Here is a 15590-nt window from a genome sequence, read left to right as displayed (position 1 = left end):
TGCTTGAGATGGAAAATAGATGAAGGTTAGCTATGCTACTGCTATTTCTGGTTTTATGAAGAAAAAAAAAATTATCAATAGTGTATAATGTGACCTCGAAAGTGCAAATTTTGGGATCCGACTCCACTCCACCCTCTCAATTTAAACAAGGAAAAAACTGAACCAACCGACCCAAAAATACCACCCCATCTTTTCCTTGAACTCACCACAAATATCAAAATATATATGGAAATTTTTGTGTGTGGATTGATAAGTAAAACAACTTCAACAATTGGGTTGTCCACTGTCTCATACAAGTGAAACTTGAAAACTCTCAAGCACCTACTCAAAGGCCAATGATTCAAAACAGAGATTGGTTCTTACCAAGGTGGGCTTGAACTTGAACGATCCTTAATTGGAGTTGTAGAAATAGCATATTCATATCTCAATCATACATGTCATTTACAATCCTTAATTGGAGGTTGTAGAAATGGAAGCTTCATATCTCAATCGGCTTCGTTGCTACCTCTCCATTATGTGCCTTCAATCAATCCAATCGACTCCGACGTCGATCTGATTGCAGTTTAAAACTAAGCTGAAGTCTTCTTTATGCAGCCATCGCCATGGACTTGACTTCCTCAACCCCTGACGAATTAAGGTTTCTGAATCTCTCAGACTCAATGTTTTGGTATCAGTGGTTACTATTGAGTACTTTCTACAATGGGTTATGCCAAGATACCAAGAGAAGAATTAAAAATGCTTGTCAAAGGAGCTTCATGGAGAAGAATGAGATTAAAGCGGAAAGCGTTCTTGACTCACTAGCTGAGTCATCCTAACTCTCTGATAATCAAAGTGATAGGAGACCGGTGAAGGAAGCCAATGTGATTTTGAATGATCAACAAAGAAGAAGAGGTATGTATGAGATGGATCCACCGAACACTCAAATGCAAATTGAGTTGAAGCGGATTGAGGCCAACATGAATAAGAAGTTAGACTTGATTCTTAATGCTCAAGGAAACCGGGAGTAACTCCAACCTATGTCAAGCAAGATGGTTGAGCAAGTGCGCTTCATTTGTGAGAGTGATCAACATGAGACAATGCTTTGTTCAAGAAGGAAGACTGTCTATCAAAGTGACAATCCGCAAGACATGTGGTAAAGAGATCGCCTAGTAAGGGCATTAAGTGGCGGACGATTGTTGGAATCTCAAATCCAACGTAGTTTCCCATTTGTCTGTAAGGACCCATCATAGAGCGCTGTGGCGGCGCAATTGGCACACTCAAATATGTGTAAGTACGATACTTGTACCCAGTCACTAGCTGTAACGCAGAGGTAGATTGAGTGGCGGTGGGTCATAGACGAAATTAGCATAGCTACCTGCGATATTGCACCACCCCAAGCGGATATGAGGAGATGAGTGAGCATTATCAATGTCCGGGCTACCATCGTAGCCATTTCCGAGAGACCATTTAGGTGTGTTCATGAGAATATGATGTCCAACATCAGTCCCAATGCAATAACCATCGAAAGACTTCGATGTAAACTCTCTAGCAATGTCAAATCCAATTGATTGAATAGAATGATCCAGGGAGTGAGCCCGTTGTCATATGATATGTGCTAGGAGTGTAGCATAAGCAGCATTACAAGTGGACAATGACACAACACGTGACCAGCGTGTTTGCTTGTCAGCCAACATCATGAGATATTTAAACGTCCGCAAATTGGTTGAACTAGCCCACAGAATACCCATGTACTCTATGTAAGAACAGAATGAGTATTTTCATATCTTTTGCATAGGACGGTCTCAGTCCTAATTTCTCTAAGGAACGAGCTTCGTAAAATGAGCGAGAGGCCTTAGAAGCAACCAATGAGGATTTTGGTTGAGCCTAAGCGTGTGAGACGCTATTTGAAGCAAAGTTGGTGATTGCAGCATCACCTAGGGCGTCATCAATGGCTTTATGGATAGGAACTCTACTAGCCTTAGGCTGGTGGCGCACGGCGGCGGTGCCCTAGGTAGCGGCAGCGGTCATACTTAGTCCAGGAATCAACCTTTGATTCGTGCTTCATTTTGCTCGGAAGAATGGATGTCCATGTTAAGTCTTTAGTAGACGGATCATCATATCATGACTAGGATGACCTATCCTGTCTTGACAAAGCCAATATGTGTCTAAATCCAAGAGATCTTCTCTCATAATTTTATTGAATTTAACAGCTCGAATAGTGGTGACATAAAATCCACTAGAGAGACACATAAACTTCTCTAAGATGTAATCATTAAAGGTATTGCAAAGGAACTCATTTTTCATTCTCTACATGCTTTTCTGCATGGAATCCGTTGGCTATTCATAGGTGCGATTTGCCCTAGGAGCATTGAGAGTTTATGTGACAGTAATCAAGGTGCCATTTGGCAAGGAGAACTTAGGCTATTCCATGTCCTTGAATTAATACTGATGGCCTAGCAATCGTAATCACAAAGTAATATGCTCAGAATCAAAATGGAGTCATAATGAAAAGAACGTGAAATTTTATTCATAAGCCAATGGAGTACATCATTGTCTCTTAACCATTAGGAGAATCTAATCCAAATGCTAGCTAATGCAAAACAAAGGTAGTCGTTTGACTTCTTTCAGTAACTCCAAAATAAATATGACCAGGTGAGTAGAGAGATGTCGGTGGAGCAAAGCTCGCTTAAGTACCACTTATCTTAAAACCTTCCTAGACATCATACTCATTTTGGATGAGCCTATGTGAAGAAAAACTAAGCCAATGGCATTTACTACAAAGTATATGGCAATTGCCTATTACATCTTTTGGAAAAATAAAGATTTCAACAGAATTGGCGATCTATTGATCCTAGCCAGATTTGTAGTCTTCAACCCTTCACTCTAGATCATCTTCTTGATCTTCTTGTTCCACATAGTGAGCTTCTCTTGCTTCACAATATGCTTTGTAGGCGGTGACAATTTCTTCACGAGCTCTACAAATGTATGCCCAATGACCGGATACTGCACATCAAGAACATACATCTCTTTGCTCAGACTCCATTGATTGAGGCGCTAGCTTTAAAAGCGTCATTTAGATGGCTCTTAGTGTTGGTGGCGCCACCAACATGGTCAGAGGCGTTGCCTCCCTCTTTCTTTGCATGTTTACCTCTTCGGTTCCGTATTCGCCTATTTTGGCGGTTACCTTCCCAAATAGAGCTATTATATGGATCAGAACGTCCAGAAGTATCCCTAAGATTAGGGTTTCGCTCTTGGCGTCCTCTCTTAGGGGAGCAACTATAATTGGATTCCGAAATATGCTCTGTTTCCATGGATCTCGAATTATAGTTATTCACAAGGATGTTGTCATACTTTTCAATGACATTCATAGCTCCAATGAGCTCATGAACCTTGTGATCTGTCCTGCAATAACATCGATTCGATAGTTCTTAGAAACCATCAATGCAGAGACGGGGAAGGTAGAGAGAGTCTTCTCAATCAACATCGCATCTGTGATCTCTTTACCACAGAATTCTATTAAGGATTTAATGCTAAGTGCTTCCGAGTTGTAGTTAAGTATCGACTTGAAATCACAGAAGCAGAGGTTATGCCATCTCACTTCTAGGTTAGGAAGCAGGGAGTCACGGACATTGCCAAATCTTTCTTCGAATGAGACCCACAGCCTTCTGGGGTCTTCTTCATTCATACACTCGTACCGGAGCGAATCATCCATATGACGAGTCATTAGGATGATGGCTTTCGCCTTATTTGCCTCTAAGGCTGCTCTATTTGCTTCCAAAGCTTAAGCTTGCTCAACAGTTAGCACGTCCTGGCTAGGCTCGAGAATCGTATATAGGATTCCATCGACCTTGAGATGCTGGTGGACATCACGAACCCACCTGTGATATCCAGAGCTAATTGTTCCCAATGGAGCAAAGTCCGATTTGTTCAGGTTACTCATCCTGAAAGAGAACAAGAAAAAGGGTTAGTTTTTGAGCGAAAAAGCTACCACGAAAACAATAAAAATTTCTAAGAGTAGTCGCTTCCAAGAAATTCGATTCCAAGAGGGGTTGGATTAGATCGAAACAATGATGTTTGTGGTCGATCGTTTCTTCTGAGCAAACTCTAAGTTTGGAGGACTCTACAAGCTCCAAGCTTGGAGTGAGCACGAACCCCCATAGTTCAGCTTAATTTGGTCTCCTCTATGATGAAGAAAGGGGGGGTAGAAGAAGGGAGTTTGCAAGTCCCCGAGAAAAAGAAGAGAAATTGAATAAAAACTCAAAAATAGTAAAAAATACCTTGAAATAGGTCACCGAAAATTGGTAAGAAAAAGTCGTCGAGGAAGCTAACCTGTTGCCGGAGTTGACGTGTCACCGATGCTAACGTGGCGGTCTGACGGTAGGTGACGTGGCGGAGCTGACGTGGCGCTAGATTTGGGCCTGGCTGGCAATAGGCCGGGTCTAGTCGTCTGTGGGCTGCCTTTTTTTTTTTTTTTTTTTTTTTCTGTAACTAGGCTTCTGATCTTCTAGGCCTCGTCTGTGGCCTGCACGTGGGCCGCGTCTGGGGGTAGGTGATTGGGCTCGATGGCGTGCAGGGTCAGTGGCAGTTCAAGCTGGCTGGTTCAATGTCTTTTAGGCCGGTTCCGGGAGGTACTTTTTCGGTTCCCGGAATCTAGGCTAAGAGGGCTAACGTTGATGGAATATGGCGGCCGTATGTGGACTGGAAGATCTCGAACCAACCCCTGATGGCCGGTTCGGTATTTTCCCAGCCGGTTCTGGGGGTGGCGCCGCTGGTTCTAGACTCCTCGTGTGGAGGGCTTCTAGGTGTGCGGCGGGGGCCGAAAGGGTTTCAAGGTTTTGTATTCGGATTTCGTGTTTTGGCTATAAGGTTTTAGGGTTAGGGCGTCGTGCTGATAACATGTTTAAGGAAAACTGAATTGAGAGAGAATTAAGTCGTGCTTTCATTCATAATAGAGACCTCTTTATATAAAGGATTACAAGACATAAAATCAAAGTTGTAAAAGAAAGATAATCGTACAATTAATTAGATATCTATGAATATCTCCGAGAATATTTCTAATTCAACCCTATTACAACTAGGTCAAACACATGTTCTGGATTTACTTGAACAATCTTCATATTATATATATATATATATATATATATATATATATATATATATATATATATATATATTTCAAAGGTAAGTACTTCCCGATCGAGTTGTAGATGAGCAAAATGGAAAAAACAGCCAGACTAGAAGAATATATATAAATAATTAGTTGCTGAGTTGCAATAATTACGTTTAAATGAAGAGTGGTAGCATTTGTCTCATGTTGAACGCCCTCATTGGAGATTTAGTGCAGGTTAACACTAACATACCAGTAAAGTGATCTCTTAACTAAGGGTACACATGGGAAAAATATAGCACATGAAGAGCTGACCTCTTTAGATAAAAAAGAAGAAAGAAAAAAGCTTTGGCCTTTTTACCTATTCCCTCTGTATAAATTCTATTGCCAGCTTGGTAGTATTTGGTAAGAACAATATGAACGGGTTGCACATTTATTGTACGTACTCATTACTCTAGAGCCCAAAGGTCTATGTCTGTCTTCTCGTACAGTCCTACACAAAGTCCTAGCTTACTATATAATACTAGGGTATGATTACAAATTTTCCGTATATTACCCCAAATAATGAAAGTTTTTTTTTAATTTTTATTTAAAATTTTTTTTTACGATGCTAAAAAGTAAAATGAAAAGAAAAGAAACATATATTTTTTTGGCTAAGTACTGTTTAGTCCTTGAATTTTTGTTGAAAAAACACTTCAGCCCCTCGCCTTTTAATTTGACAAGTTTACTTCTTATTCTTTCAGTTTTACATTCAATAAGTCTATTTCGTTAAATTGTGCCGTTAACTTCCTATTTTAAGGATAAAATTACTATCATAGCCCTGACTTTCTCTTTATTTAATTTTTTAATTGTTTTTATTCTTCTCTTTTATTTTTTTAATTGTTTTTATTCTTTTCTTTTATTTTTTTTGTTTCTTTAATTTTTTAATTTTTTTATTCTTTTTTTTTTCCCTTCTGATTCATACCAATAAAATTACTTTTTTTTTTTAATTTTTTTTATTCTTCACTTTAATTTGACATGTTTACTTCTTGTTTCTTCTATTATGACTAATTTTATAAGGTGTTTGGGTGAGCAGAAGAAATTAATTTGCTGCTTGAGGCCTATAAAATTAGTCATAACTTTTAATACGACTTTTATTAATTTTTTTAATTGTTTTTATTCTTCTCTTTTATTTTTTCTTCTGATTAGCACCAATAAAATTACAATTGTTTTTATTCTTCTCTTTAATTTTTTTTCTTTTGATTGGCACCTATAAAAGAGAAGAATAAAAAAAACTAAAAAAATTAGTAATTTTATTGATGCGAATCAGAAGAATAAAAACAATTTAAAAAATTAATAAAAGTCGTATTAAAAGTTATGACTAATTTTATTTGTGTCAAGCAACAAATGAATCTCTTTTCCGGCTCACCCAAACACCCAATAAAATTAGTCATAACAGAAGAAACAAGAGAGGGACTATAATAGTAATTTTTATCCTTAAAAGAGAAGAATAAAAACAATTAAAAAAATTAGTAATTTTATTGGTATGAATCAGAAGAAAAAAATAAAAGAGAAGAATAAAAAAATTAAAAAATTAAAAAATTAAAGAAAGAAAAAATAAAATAGAAAAATAAAAAAAAAATTAAAGAGAAGAATAAAAACAATTAAAAAAGTTAAAGAAAGAGAAAGTCAGTGCTATGATAGTAATTTTATCCTTAAAATAGGAAGTTAACGGCACATTTTAACGGAGTGTAACAGAATAGACCTATTGGGTGTAAAACTGAAAGAATAAGGAGTAAACGTGTCAAATTAAAAGGCGAGGGACTGAAATGTTTTTTTCAGCAAAAGTTCAGGGACTAAACAGTATTTAGCCTTTTTTTTTTAATGCGAAGAAACATATCATAATATGAAAGTTGGAAGCAGGCACGTACACCCTGTAATATTATTCTATATAATTCCCTTTTGTTGTAGGATCTCAAATGATCCTCTGCACATATGCATGATAACTTGCAGAAAGCAGAATAGGTCAGGTGGTTAATGTGAATTTGTTTCACACTTTGGTATGAGGAAAAATTTTGAGAACAGTATGTGAATTATTGTCCATTGAGAATTAAGGTACTTAAAGTTTACAAACTATCACATTAGCACATAACTTTACAAACCCGACACACTTTTAGTATATGCCGTTAGATATGTAGTGCTTTTTCATCGATTTCTCAGGGTTAAACAAATTGGGGCTTCCTAATTGCTGATAGTAGTGTTCGTTTTCATCTACACAATCCACAAAAACAGTTCTTGATACATAATCCATGACATTTGAAGAAACAAAATAGATTTCTCACTATTGGGTCTTGAAATTTCAGTCTGTTATTACTGGATTTCTAAATTTTCAGGGAAGTGAACCAAAACCCAATTCAATTCTTGCTGAGAAATCAATGGGTTTTCCTAAAATTTCAGAGTATGGTATCGGATCCTGCTGGATCTCGACTAGGACTTAGAGGACAGACTCCTTGAAGAGGAAGAAGAAGACAAGGCGAGAGGGGTCGATGTCAGAGATTTTGGAGGTGACGGAGGAGACGCAGATGGCGACGTACCGATGTGGCTGTGTGCCACAGCGTGATTGGCTTCCTCTATGTCGTCGAGTTATCGGTTCCGGCACCATCTCTCTGGTTTTTGGAAGAGAGCTAAGTGGGTGTACATAGCAAATTAGGTAATTATGCAATAAATCCCATTGTTGTTATTAAGAGACTGATTTACCCTTAAAAATATGCCAGATGGTATACTCAGTGACGGAGTCATTGGTGGTATTTACCAAATGTCGGGTTTATAAATCCACATACAGTTGTGATAGTTTGTAAACTTTAAGTACCTTAATTCTCAGTGGGCAATAGTACATTTATATACTGTTCTTGAAAAAACAAAGACGTTTTGCTGTCATGGCTGCAAGTTGCGATTCTTGTGATATTAGGAAGCACAGAGCCACAAAGTATGACGCTGCTTGTGTGCTTTAAAATAGAAACACTGAAAAGTAGCAGTTGGTCAAAAGCCAAGTATTTACAAAACCATTTAATGCTGCAACTTAGATCAACCCAACGAGTCGTCATCGAGTTCAGCTCCAAAATCCGGCGAGTACAAACCCTTTTGACTCAATTGAGGATAAGAGCCTGAGACATTGTCACGCCTTGGACTCCCAGGTGGAGCCAAATTTGAGGTGTGACTGTGTGAGTGATATGCACAAAAGTAGTTAAAGCTTTTCCTTCAGCCTTGTCTAATCCATTTCCTTCTAGACTATGTAATTTGCCAGTGAAACCATGCCGTTTTATACATATCATAATTATGTTTTCAGACCAAAAACAAAAATAAAAAATATTACTACAAATGAATTTTAGAATCTCATAGAATTTTAAAGATATGAACTTTGTCACACATTACATAACCCACTAACCTCGATCGGCAGTACCGATCATAAAACCAGCCTTCTAATATGAACCTTATGGAAATAACCGTTCGATCTAATTCAAACCTCAGTAAATAGAAAGAGAGCATCAAAACATATCCGTAGCTTTTCACAAATCCTAAATTAGAGTTACGGATCAAAAGTTATAATCCCCCGAGAATTCTAGACTACGTGTAAAATATGGCCGGGTTCATATTTACATGGATAAATCTGCAACGTGTCAATCAAGGAGTGGTGGCTTTGGTGCCCCATGTACGTCCACTTCTTAATCAAACACTAACATGTTACATGCTTATGCTACTTGGTCTCCAAGTTAAGTCAACTAACCAATAATAAGACGCCACATCGCTATAGATTAAATTCCCTCCTGCCTCCAAAAAATAACATTAATCGGATTAAATAATACAGCGAACACCTGCGACCTGTACTTTCTATTTCCTTCACAGAAAAAATAAATAAAATTTGAACAATACAAAAATTTAGGATTGCGTGTCTATTTGACTCTGTTGAGGCTGCAGCAACTACGAGCTCGTGGCTCAAACGAAGCGGGTTGACATTCGTCTATCTCGACAGCAACTACGAGCCTTCTTTCATGTGTCCACAAACCCACCCCGGAGGAGGAGTTGGAACATAGATCATTCCTGATGATGATTCTGGAATATAGACAGTGTTATAGGGAATCCTATTCGGCACAACTGAACGCCTCTTGTCCCTGGCCAATTTATACTTGGCAGCAAGAACCTTGTCCTTCGGGCATTCATATGCGCGGTGCTGTTTCACGCTATTACAAATGCTACAATACTTGGCCTTAAGCATTGCTCTGCTCCCACCACAAGACGTACAAACCCACTTATCCTCATCAAATTCACTACCACATCCACAAATTATTTGATAGCCACAGTCAAAAGCTGCACCCTGTGGGATATGGTCAAAGTAAGGGCAATAACTATGGTGGTGAACCTTATAACAAATATGACAAGGCGCGTAAGGGCAATAAGAATAAGGGGGGTGCTCCTTAGACTTAGAACACTCATTGCAAGGCACTGCTTTGTCCATAGAAGCATCTCCACCAGTCACTGGTCTTCTGAACTTGGACCTCAAGTCGACAGGAGTATAGGTATAGGTGCCTGTTTGTTTGCAGTTCCATTGTTAGATACCCATAAAAGATACGAAAATAAGAATCTATGGTAGTCAAAGCTGAATTTCCTTTTCACCAGAAACTTAAATGCTTGTATAGCTTTATGAAACATTATACCAATTAATTAAGTACTGGGATATCACTTTAAATCTAGCTTTACCAAACGTTACATAAATACTGGGAACTCATTCGAGTATAGGTTTGTAAAAGATTAAGCCAATTACACAAACACCAGGATATAATAGGAGCTAAAAAGCACATAGTAGAGAAAGCAATCTCAAAGTTATTAACCAAAACAAAAGTAGAATTCAATAATAAAAGCTTAATGGAGGGGAAAAAAAAAGGTAAAAAAGAAGCAGGGTTTTCTGGGTTTTCTTCTATATATGATCCACACACGGAGAAACAAAAAAGACAAATTTCAGATCTCTCTCAAAAACTAACAAAAATACAATATAGCGGCAATATTTTCACAATGATTAATATTATTTTAACACAGGGAACAACTTAATTAACTAAACGGGAACAACTTAAGCAGAAAACCCCAATACCTAAGGCAAAACCTGAACCAGTGGATCCTCCGCAACCTTTTCGATTGCTGGTTTTAGAACTAGGTGCCCGGGCCCTGGAACTGAACTGTTTCCTTGTATCTGGCAAGAAATTCCAGATTAGTGAGCAACAAGAACTTTAGGATCTGTCTCAAACGATTTTGAAAGTACCAGATATTTTCACAATTATTAATCTTATTATTAACAAAAATCACGAAATAGGGAAAACAACGATTTTTCCCTTGAAGACAATTCTTAACAAACAGTTGAAAATTCAAAACCATACGAGGAAGGAGCAAACGAACTCAAAAATAAAAAATAAAGGATAGAATATATCTTCTTTCAAATCAAAGAAAAATTAATGAACGAAATTCTGAGAAGCAAATTTCATACCCGGAGAAGAGGCGCTGAGAGTCTCAAAGAAGATGGCTAGGTTTCTTACGCCTTTTGAAACAGTTTCATCTCCCTGGCAGATCTCATCCACACAGCTTGCGTCGGGTCCAGCCATACCTAGGGTTTGATTCAATGAGAGCGTACGTGAAAGAACAATGATAGGTTTCTTCCGCCTTTTATTTCGATAGATCGCAGTTTGGGTCGGGTCAAGTCACATGGTTTGGCCTGGTTTGTCATAAGGATTTTGAATTGTGGATCCATGGATTATAAGCTTTATGGGTCGTTGACCCACGATGACAAAAATATCTCAAACTCTCTTAAACAATTAATTAAGGGAAAATTCTCATACACCCGAAATCCATCAATATACTTTTCATACACCCCACCAACTTATTTTTATTCCCACTCACACAAAACTTTCCACCTTTTCTCTTTACTTTTCAAAACCACTCACTATTCATCCCACTAATACCCATCTCCATCATCTTTTTCTTATCTTCAACACTTTATATATTTTTTATAAAGCGTGGTGGGCCCATATCTTGAAATTATCTATTTAAATGTTAGTTGCAGCTAAAGTTTCACCCTCTATTTTCAACGGTAAACAGTTAAAACTTCATTATCTATAATCGCACATTTACATATTATTCTGTCTAGATTGGATTTACTTGCAAATTGCATAAAATTTGAAAAAGAACTAGAAGAAGAACTAGAAAAGTTGAGAAGAGCCAAAGACTATGGAGATAGGCTCAGCAGGCTCAGCCGAGCCACTCCTAATTACTGGGATAGAATATTCCTAGTTCAGAAAATAATCTACAAGATCGAGAAAAATATTGAAGATCTGAAATTTATGATTGAAGAGGAACAAAAGCCTCTTAACTATTTGAGCATTGGTTAGATCCGTAAATCACTGGTATCAGAGCTTGAAAAAAACTCAAAAGGGGAATCCCCAATGGGGACAATGTCAGAATTACTATTAGAGAAGTTGAATTCTCTATTGAAATCCTCTGATGAGAAATATCAGACTATGATACTCGAAGTATCTAGATATCAAAAACATCTAGATAAAATACCTGATATAATCGCCCAATTAGAAAAATTGGAGCAAAAAATAGATTATATCAAAGAACTTCCTAAACAGGAAGAAGAACAGCTAACAAGTGTTGGCAGAAAAATCAATGAACAGCAAAAAACGCTGGATTTTATGAAAAATATAATAAAGGATAAGCAAATGCCTCCAGTAAAATCAAAGAAAACTAATGGATTCTGTTAACGTTTGGATCCGTGGGGATCTAATTAACGATAAGTAGAGAGAGAGACACACACACAAGAAGTATAGTGGTTCGTCTCCGCCTTAGTGGGAGACTACGTCCACTTGAATGTTATACTAGTGTATTGAGCCTTGCGGCCCAAGGGGGATTACAAAGTATGTAATGGAGTGTCTTGAGTTGTGGGAGGAGGCATTTCTTTTATAGGTGAAGGAAGCCATCTCCTTTACATTTTCTTAGATGTGGGATGTAATAATCACTATTCTAGTCTAGAAAGCCATGTTGTGAAGGCAACTTTGCAAGGCGCTTCCCGGCTACGTATTTGCCACTTCTAGATACCGTAGCGTAGCTTGAACATAGGGCTACGGGATGCATGTCTCGATTAGGTCTTACCATGGCTTGTGGGTGTCCCAAAGAGGGTGTTACTTATGCTTGGTGATGTAGCAAAGTAGCTTGCTAGTAGAGGTATCTACAAGTCCCCGAAGTCCCCAAGTAAGAGGAGCTTCTTGGTTGGGGAGTTATAATCATGAAGTCATCAAGCATAAGTAACTGGGCGGCACGGAGCCCCTACAAGTCCCCGAACTCCGTAAGCAAGAAGGGACTCATTAACCTGCACAACAAAGACAAAAACACACATATGTAGAATGCTCGTTGCATTGGGCCACAAATGTGAGTTGCATTGATATGCGTTGGCATATACGACTGTGCGAGGTGCGTGATACATGTTGATGTATACATGTGGATGGTGCCGAGTATGATCGGTTATGACGTAGAAACTCGAGAACGCATATTGTTGTGTGTGCAAACGGATTGCATATGATAAATGCGTGATGTGCGCAAGAAAAACGAATGAGGTCGAGTTGACGGGGTTACGCTCGTGAGGTGTAAGTTGCATGAGTGCCACGAAGGCAAGCGTTTGTCAGTTCGTGAGCGATGAATACGTGAACGTTTGTGTTTGTTTGGTTTTCGCTCGTATTAATGGAATGCGAAAAGAATTCGATTTGTCGCAATCAGTAAACGACAAATGGTAGAAAAATTCAATATTCCATTAACGTGTAGTGTGTCGAGGAGACATGAGTGTAAAGCTTGGGAATGCCGGAAGGCAAGAGCGGAAAATTAGGGGTTGCCAGGAAGGCATGAGTGGAAAGCTCGGGGGTGAGCGGAAGCTCGTGAGCGGGAAGCTCAAGGGTGCCGCGAAGGCGTGAGCTGAAAGCTCGTGGTTGCCGCGAAGGCGTGAGCGGAAGCACGTGAGCGGGAAGTTCAAGGGTTGCCGGGAAGGCGTGAGCGAGAAGCTCAAGGGTGCCGCGAAGGTATGAGCGGAAGCTCGTGGGTGCCGAGAAGGCATGAGTGGAAGCTCGTGGGTGCCGAGAAGGCATGAGTGGAAGCTCGTGAGCGGGAAGCTCAGGGGTGCCCCGAAGGCTTGAGCGGAAGCTCGTGAGCAGGAAGCTCAAGGGTTCCGCGAAGGCGTGAGCGGAAAGCTCGTGAGCGGAAGCTCGGGGGTGCCGCAAAGGCATGAGGGGAAGCTCGTGAGTGGGAAGCTCAGGGGTGCCGCTAAGGCGTGAGCGGAAGCTCGTGAGCGGGAAGCTCAAGGGTGTCGCGAAGGCTTGAGCGGAAGCTCGGGGGTGTTGCAAAGGCGTGAGAGACAACTCGGGGGTGCCGCGAAGGCGTGAGCGAAAGCTCGGGGGTGTCGCGAAGGCGTGAGCGAAAGCTCGGGGGTGCCGCGAAGGCATGAGCGGAAGCTCGTGAGCGGGAAGCTCAGGGGTACCGCGAAGGCGTGAGCGGAAGCTCGTGAGCGGGAAGCTCAAGGGTGCCGCGAAGGCGTGAGAGAAAGCTTATGAGCGGAAGCTCAGGGTGCCGCGAAGGTATGAGCGGTAGCTCGGGGGTGCCACGAAGGAGTGAGCGGAAGCTCGTGAGCGGGAAGCTCAGGGGTGCCGCGAAGGCATGAGCGAAATCTCGTGAGCGGAAGCTCGGGGTGCCGCGAACCCTTGAGCGGAAGCTCGTGAGGGGGAAGCTCAGGGGTACCGCCAAGGCGTGAGCGGAGGCTCGTGGGTGCTGCAAAGGCGTGAGCGGAAGCTCGTGAGGGGGAAGCTCAGGGGTGCCGTGAAGGCGTGAGCGGAGGCTCGTGGGTGCCGCAAAGGCGTGAGCGAAAGCTCGTGAGCGGGAAGCTCAGGGGTTGCCATGAGGCATTAATGGGTAGCTCGCAAGTGATGCCCGGAGGCATGAGCGTAACCATTGTTATTTATGCTGGGCTGTATGTACAAGTGCCCGAAGTCCCCGATCAAGGAGGGTTTTCAGCGGGGTTGATACCAAAGCGTGGCTTTGTGCCGTATTGCAATCATAATTAGTGCAAGTGCGTTGTCCATCTAGAATTGGTCGGAGCGAACGCTTATGCCCTTTCGGGTGGGCCCCTGGTAGGCCCTCTAAGGAGTCCCCGACTCCTACCTATATACCTCCGCATGGTCAGAATATTGTTTGATGAGGGGAGCTGCGTTTAAGCTGTGGGTGTTAGGTAGCGAACCTAATCTTTGATACCCAAGTGTCGGGGGTTAACTGCCGGATCAATGGCTGCCGTGGGCTACATTAACATATCCCCTTATTCTTTCCTAGAGGAGAAAAACTTGACTGCAATACCGCGTAGCAGTAATTGTCATTATGAGGCGTTGCCTTGCCGCATGGCGGTTGGTCGTGAACCATAGACTCGTGGAGTCTAGACTTGTTTAGGTCTCTTTCCCATGGGGAGAGTTTGACAAAGTATGGTGGCCAAGAGGCTAGACCAAATTTTTTACATATAGTGTACATGTAAATGTTGTTAATTGTATGAACAACAAATAAGCATGGCATAGTTTGTTTAACTAAGCGTTACATGTTTATTTAATTGAGTTGCAATTAAATAGAAGCATGGCATAGTTTGTTTAGCATGTACTTGTAGTGTGGATGCTAATAATATTTTGTATTGTTGTAAGCATGCTTAGAGATCGTTGAGATCGGTATGTGAAGCATGGCATACCTCACATGTGAGGCCTAGAAAGTGTTTGCCAAATCTACGAAATGTTATAAGCATGCTTTAAAAGTAGGGAAAGCATGGCAATGGCTCTAATTGCAAGAGCGTAAGAGATAAGATATAGTTACTTATCTTATGCCGATTTGGAGCGAGTTGGAGTTGGAAATGATATAAGTACCCAAATTATGTTGGAGTTGTTCCAAGCATGACGCTCCATTGCTCCGGCGAAGCACCTTAGTAGAAGGATGATGGTTTCACTAATTAGAGAGGTGATCGATGATTATGTCTCCTTAGCATAAGATAGAGAAAATAATTAGCATCTTTGATCATGTACACATGTTTGAATCATGTTGCTTCAAATATATGTATAGTACTAATTGACATGAAATGCTTGAGTTTGAGGAGCATGTGAGATGCAAGTTTTGATTATTAAGTGAAATAAAAAATATAAGAATATGTGTACATGAAATGTACTAGGGAGGAGTGAATGCTCATTTGCTAGCATATAAACCAAGAAAGCCGCACATGTGCACAAGCTTAATTTCAATGCTTTGAACAAGCAAATAAATGGAATTCATGCTGACAGGCTAGTTTCTGTGTGATAAAGTTCATTAACAAGCGGTCAATTAGTAATGCTTGGACAGAAAAGCTACATGTGTGTGGTCATAGGGAAAAATTAAGCCCAAGTTCAATTTGGACGTGCCCAATCGTATATATAGTAAA

The 15590-nt window shown here is 40.3% G+C and overlaps 1 protein-coding gene across 4 annotated transcripts in view; it reads right to left on the bottom strand.

Annotated features, from left to right (window-relative positions):
* Nucleotides 1–8870: 8870 nt before the first annotated feature.
* Nucleotides 8871–15590, bottom strand: part of LOC133728167 (uncharacterized) — a 54127-nt gene continuing 47407 nt past the window's right edge. The window contains exons 1-3 of one of the 4 annotated variants that reach the window (XM_062155577.1): nt 10599–10751; nt 10221–10307; nt 8873–9649 (exon numbers count right to left, since the gene is read on the bottom strand). In XM_062155577.1, coding sequence (XP_062011561.1) covers nt 9099–9649; nt 10221–10307; nt 10599–10713 — 753 coding nt within the window. In that variant the 5' untranslated portion in view covers nt 10714–10751 and the 3' untranslated portion in view covers nt 8873–9098. Of the gene's footprint in view, nt 9650–10208; nt 10308–10598; nt 10752–15590 lie in introns of those variants that run through there. The other 3 variants (XM_062155575.1, XM_062155578.1, XM_062155576.1) reach the window with 3 other exon arrangements.

The sequence above is a fragment of the Rosa rugosa genome, chromosome 2 (genome assembly GCF_958449725.1).
Source record: "Rosa rugosa chromosome 2, drRosRugo1.1, whole genome shotgun sequence".
NCBI lineage: Eukaryota > Viridiplantae > Streptophyta > Magnoliopsida > Rosales > Rosaceae > Rosa > Rosa rugosa.
This window is presented reverse-complemented; position numbering and strand designations above follow the sequence as displayed.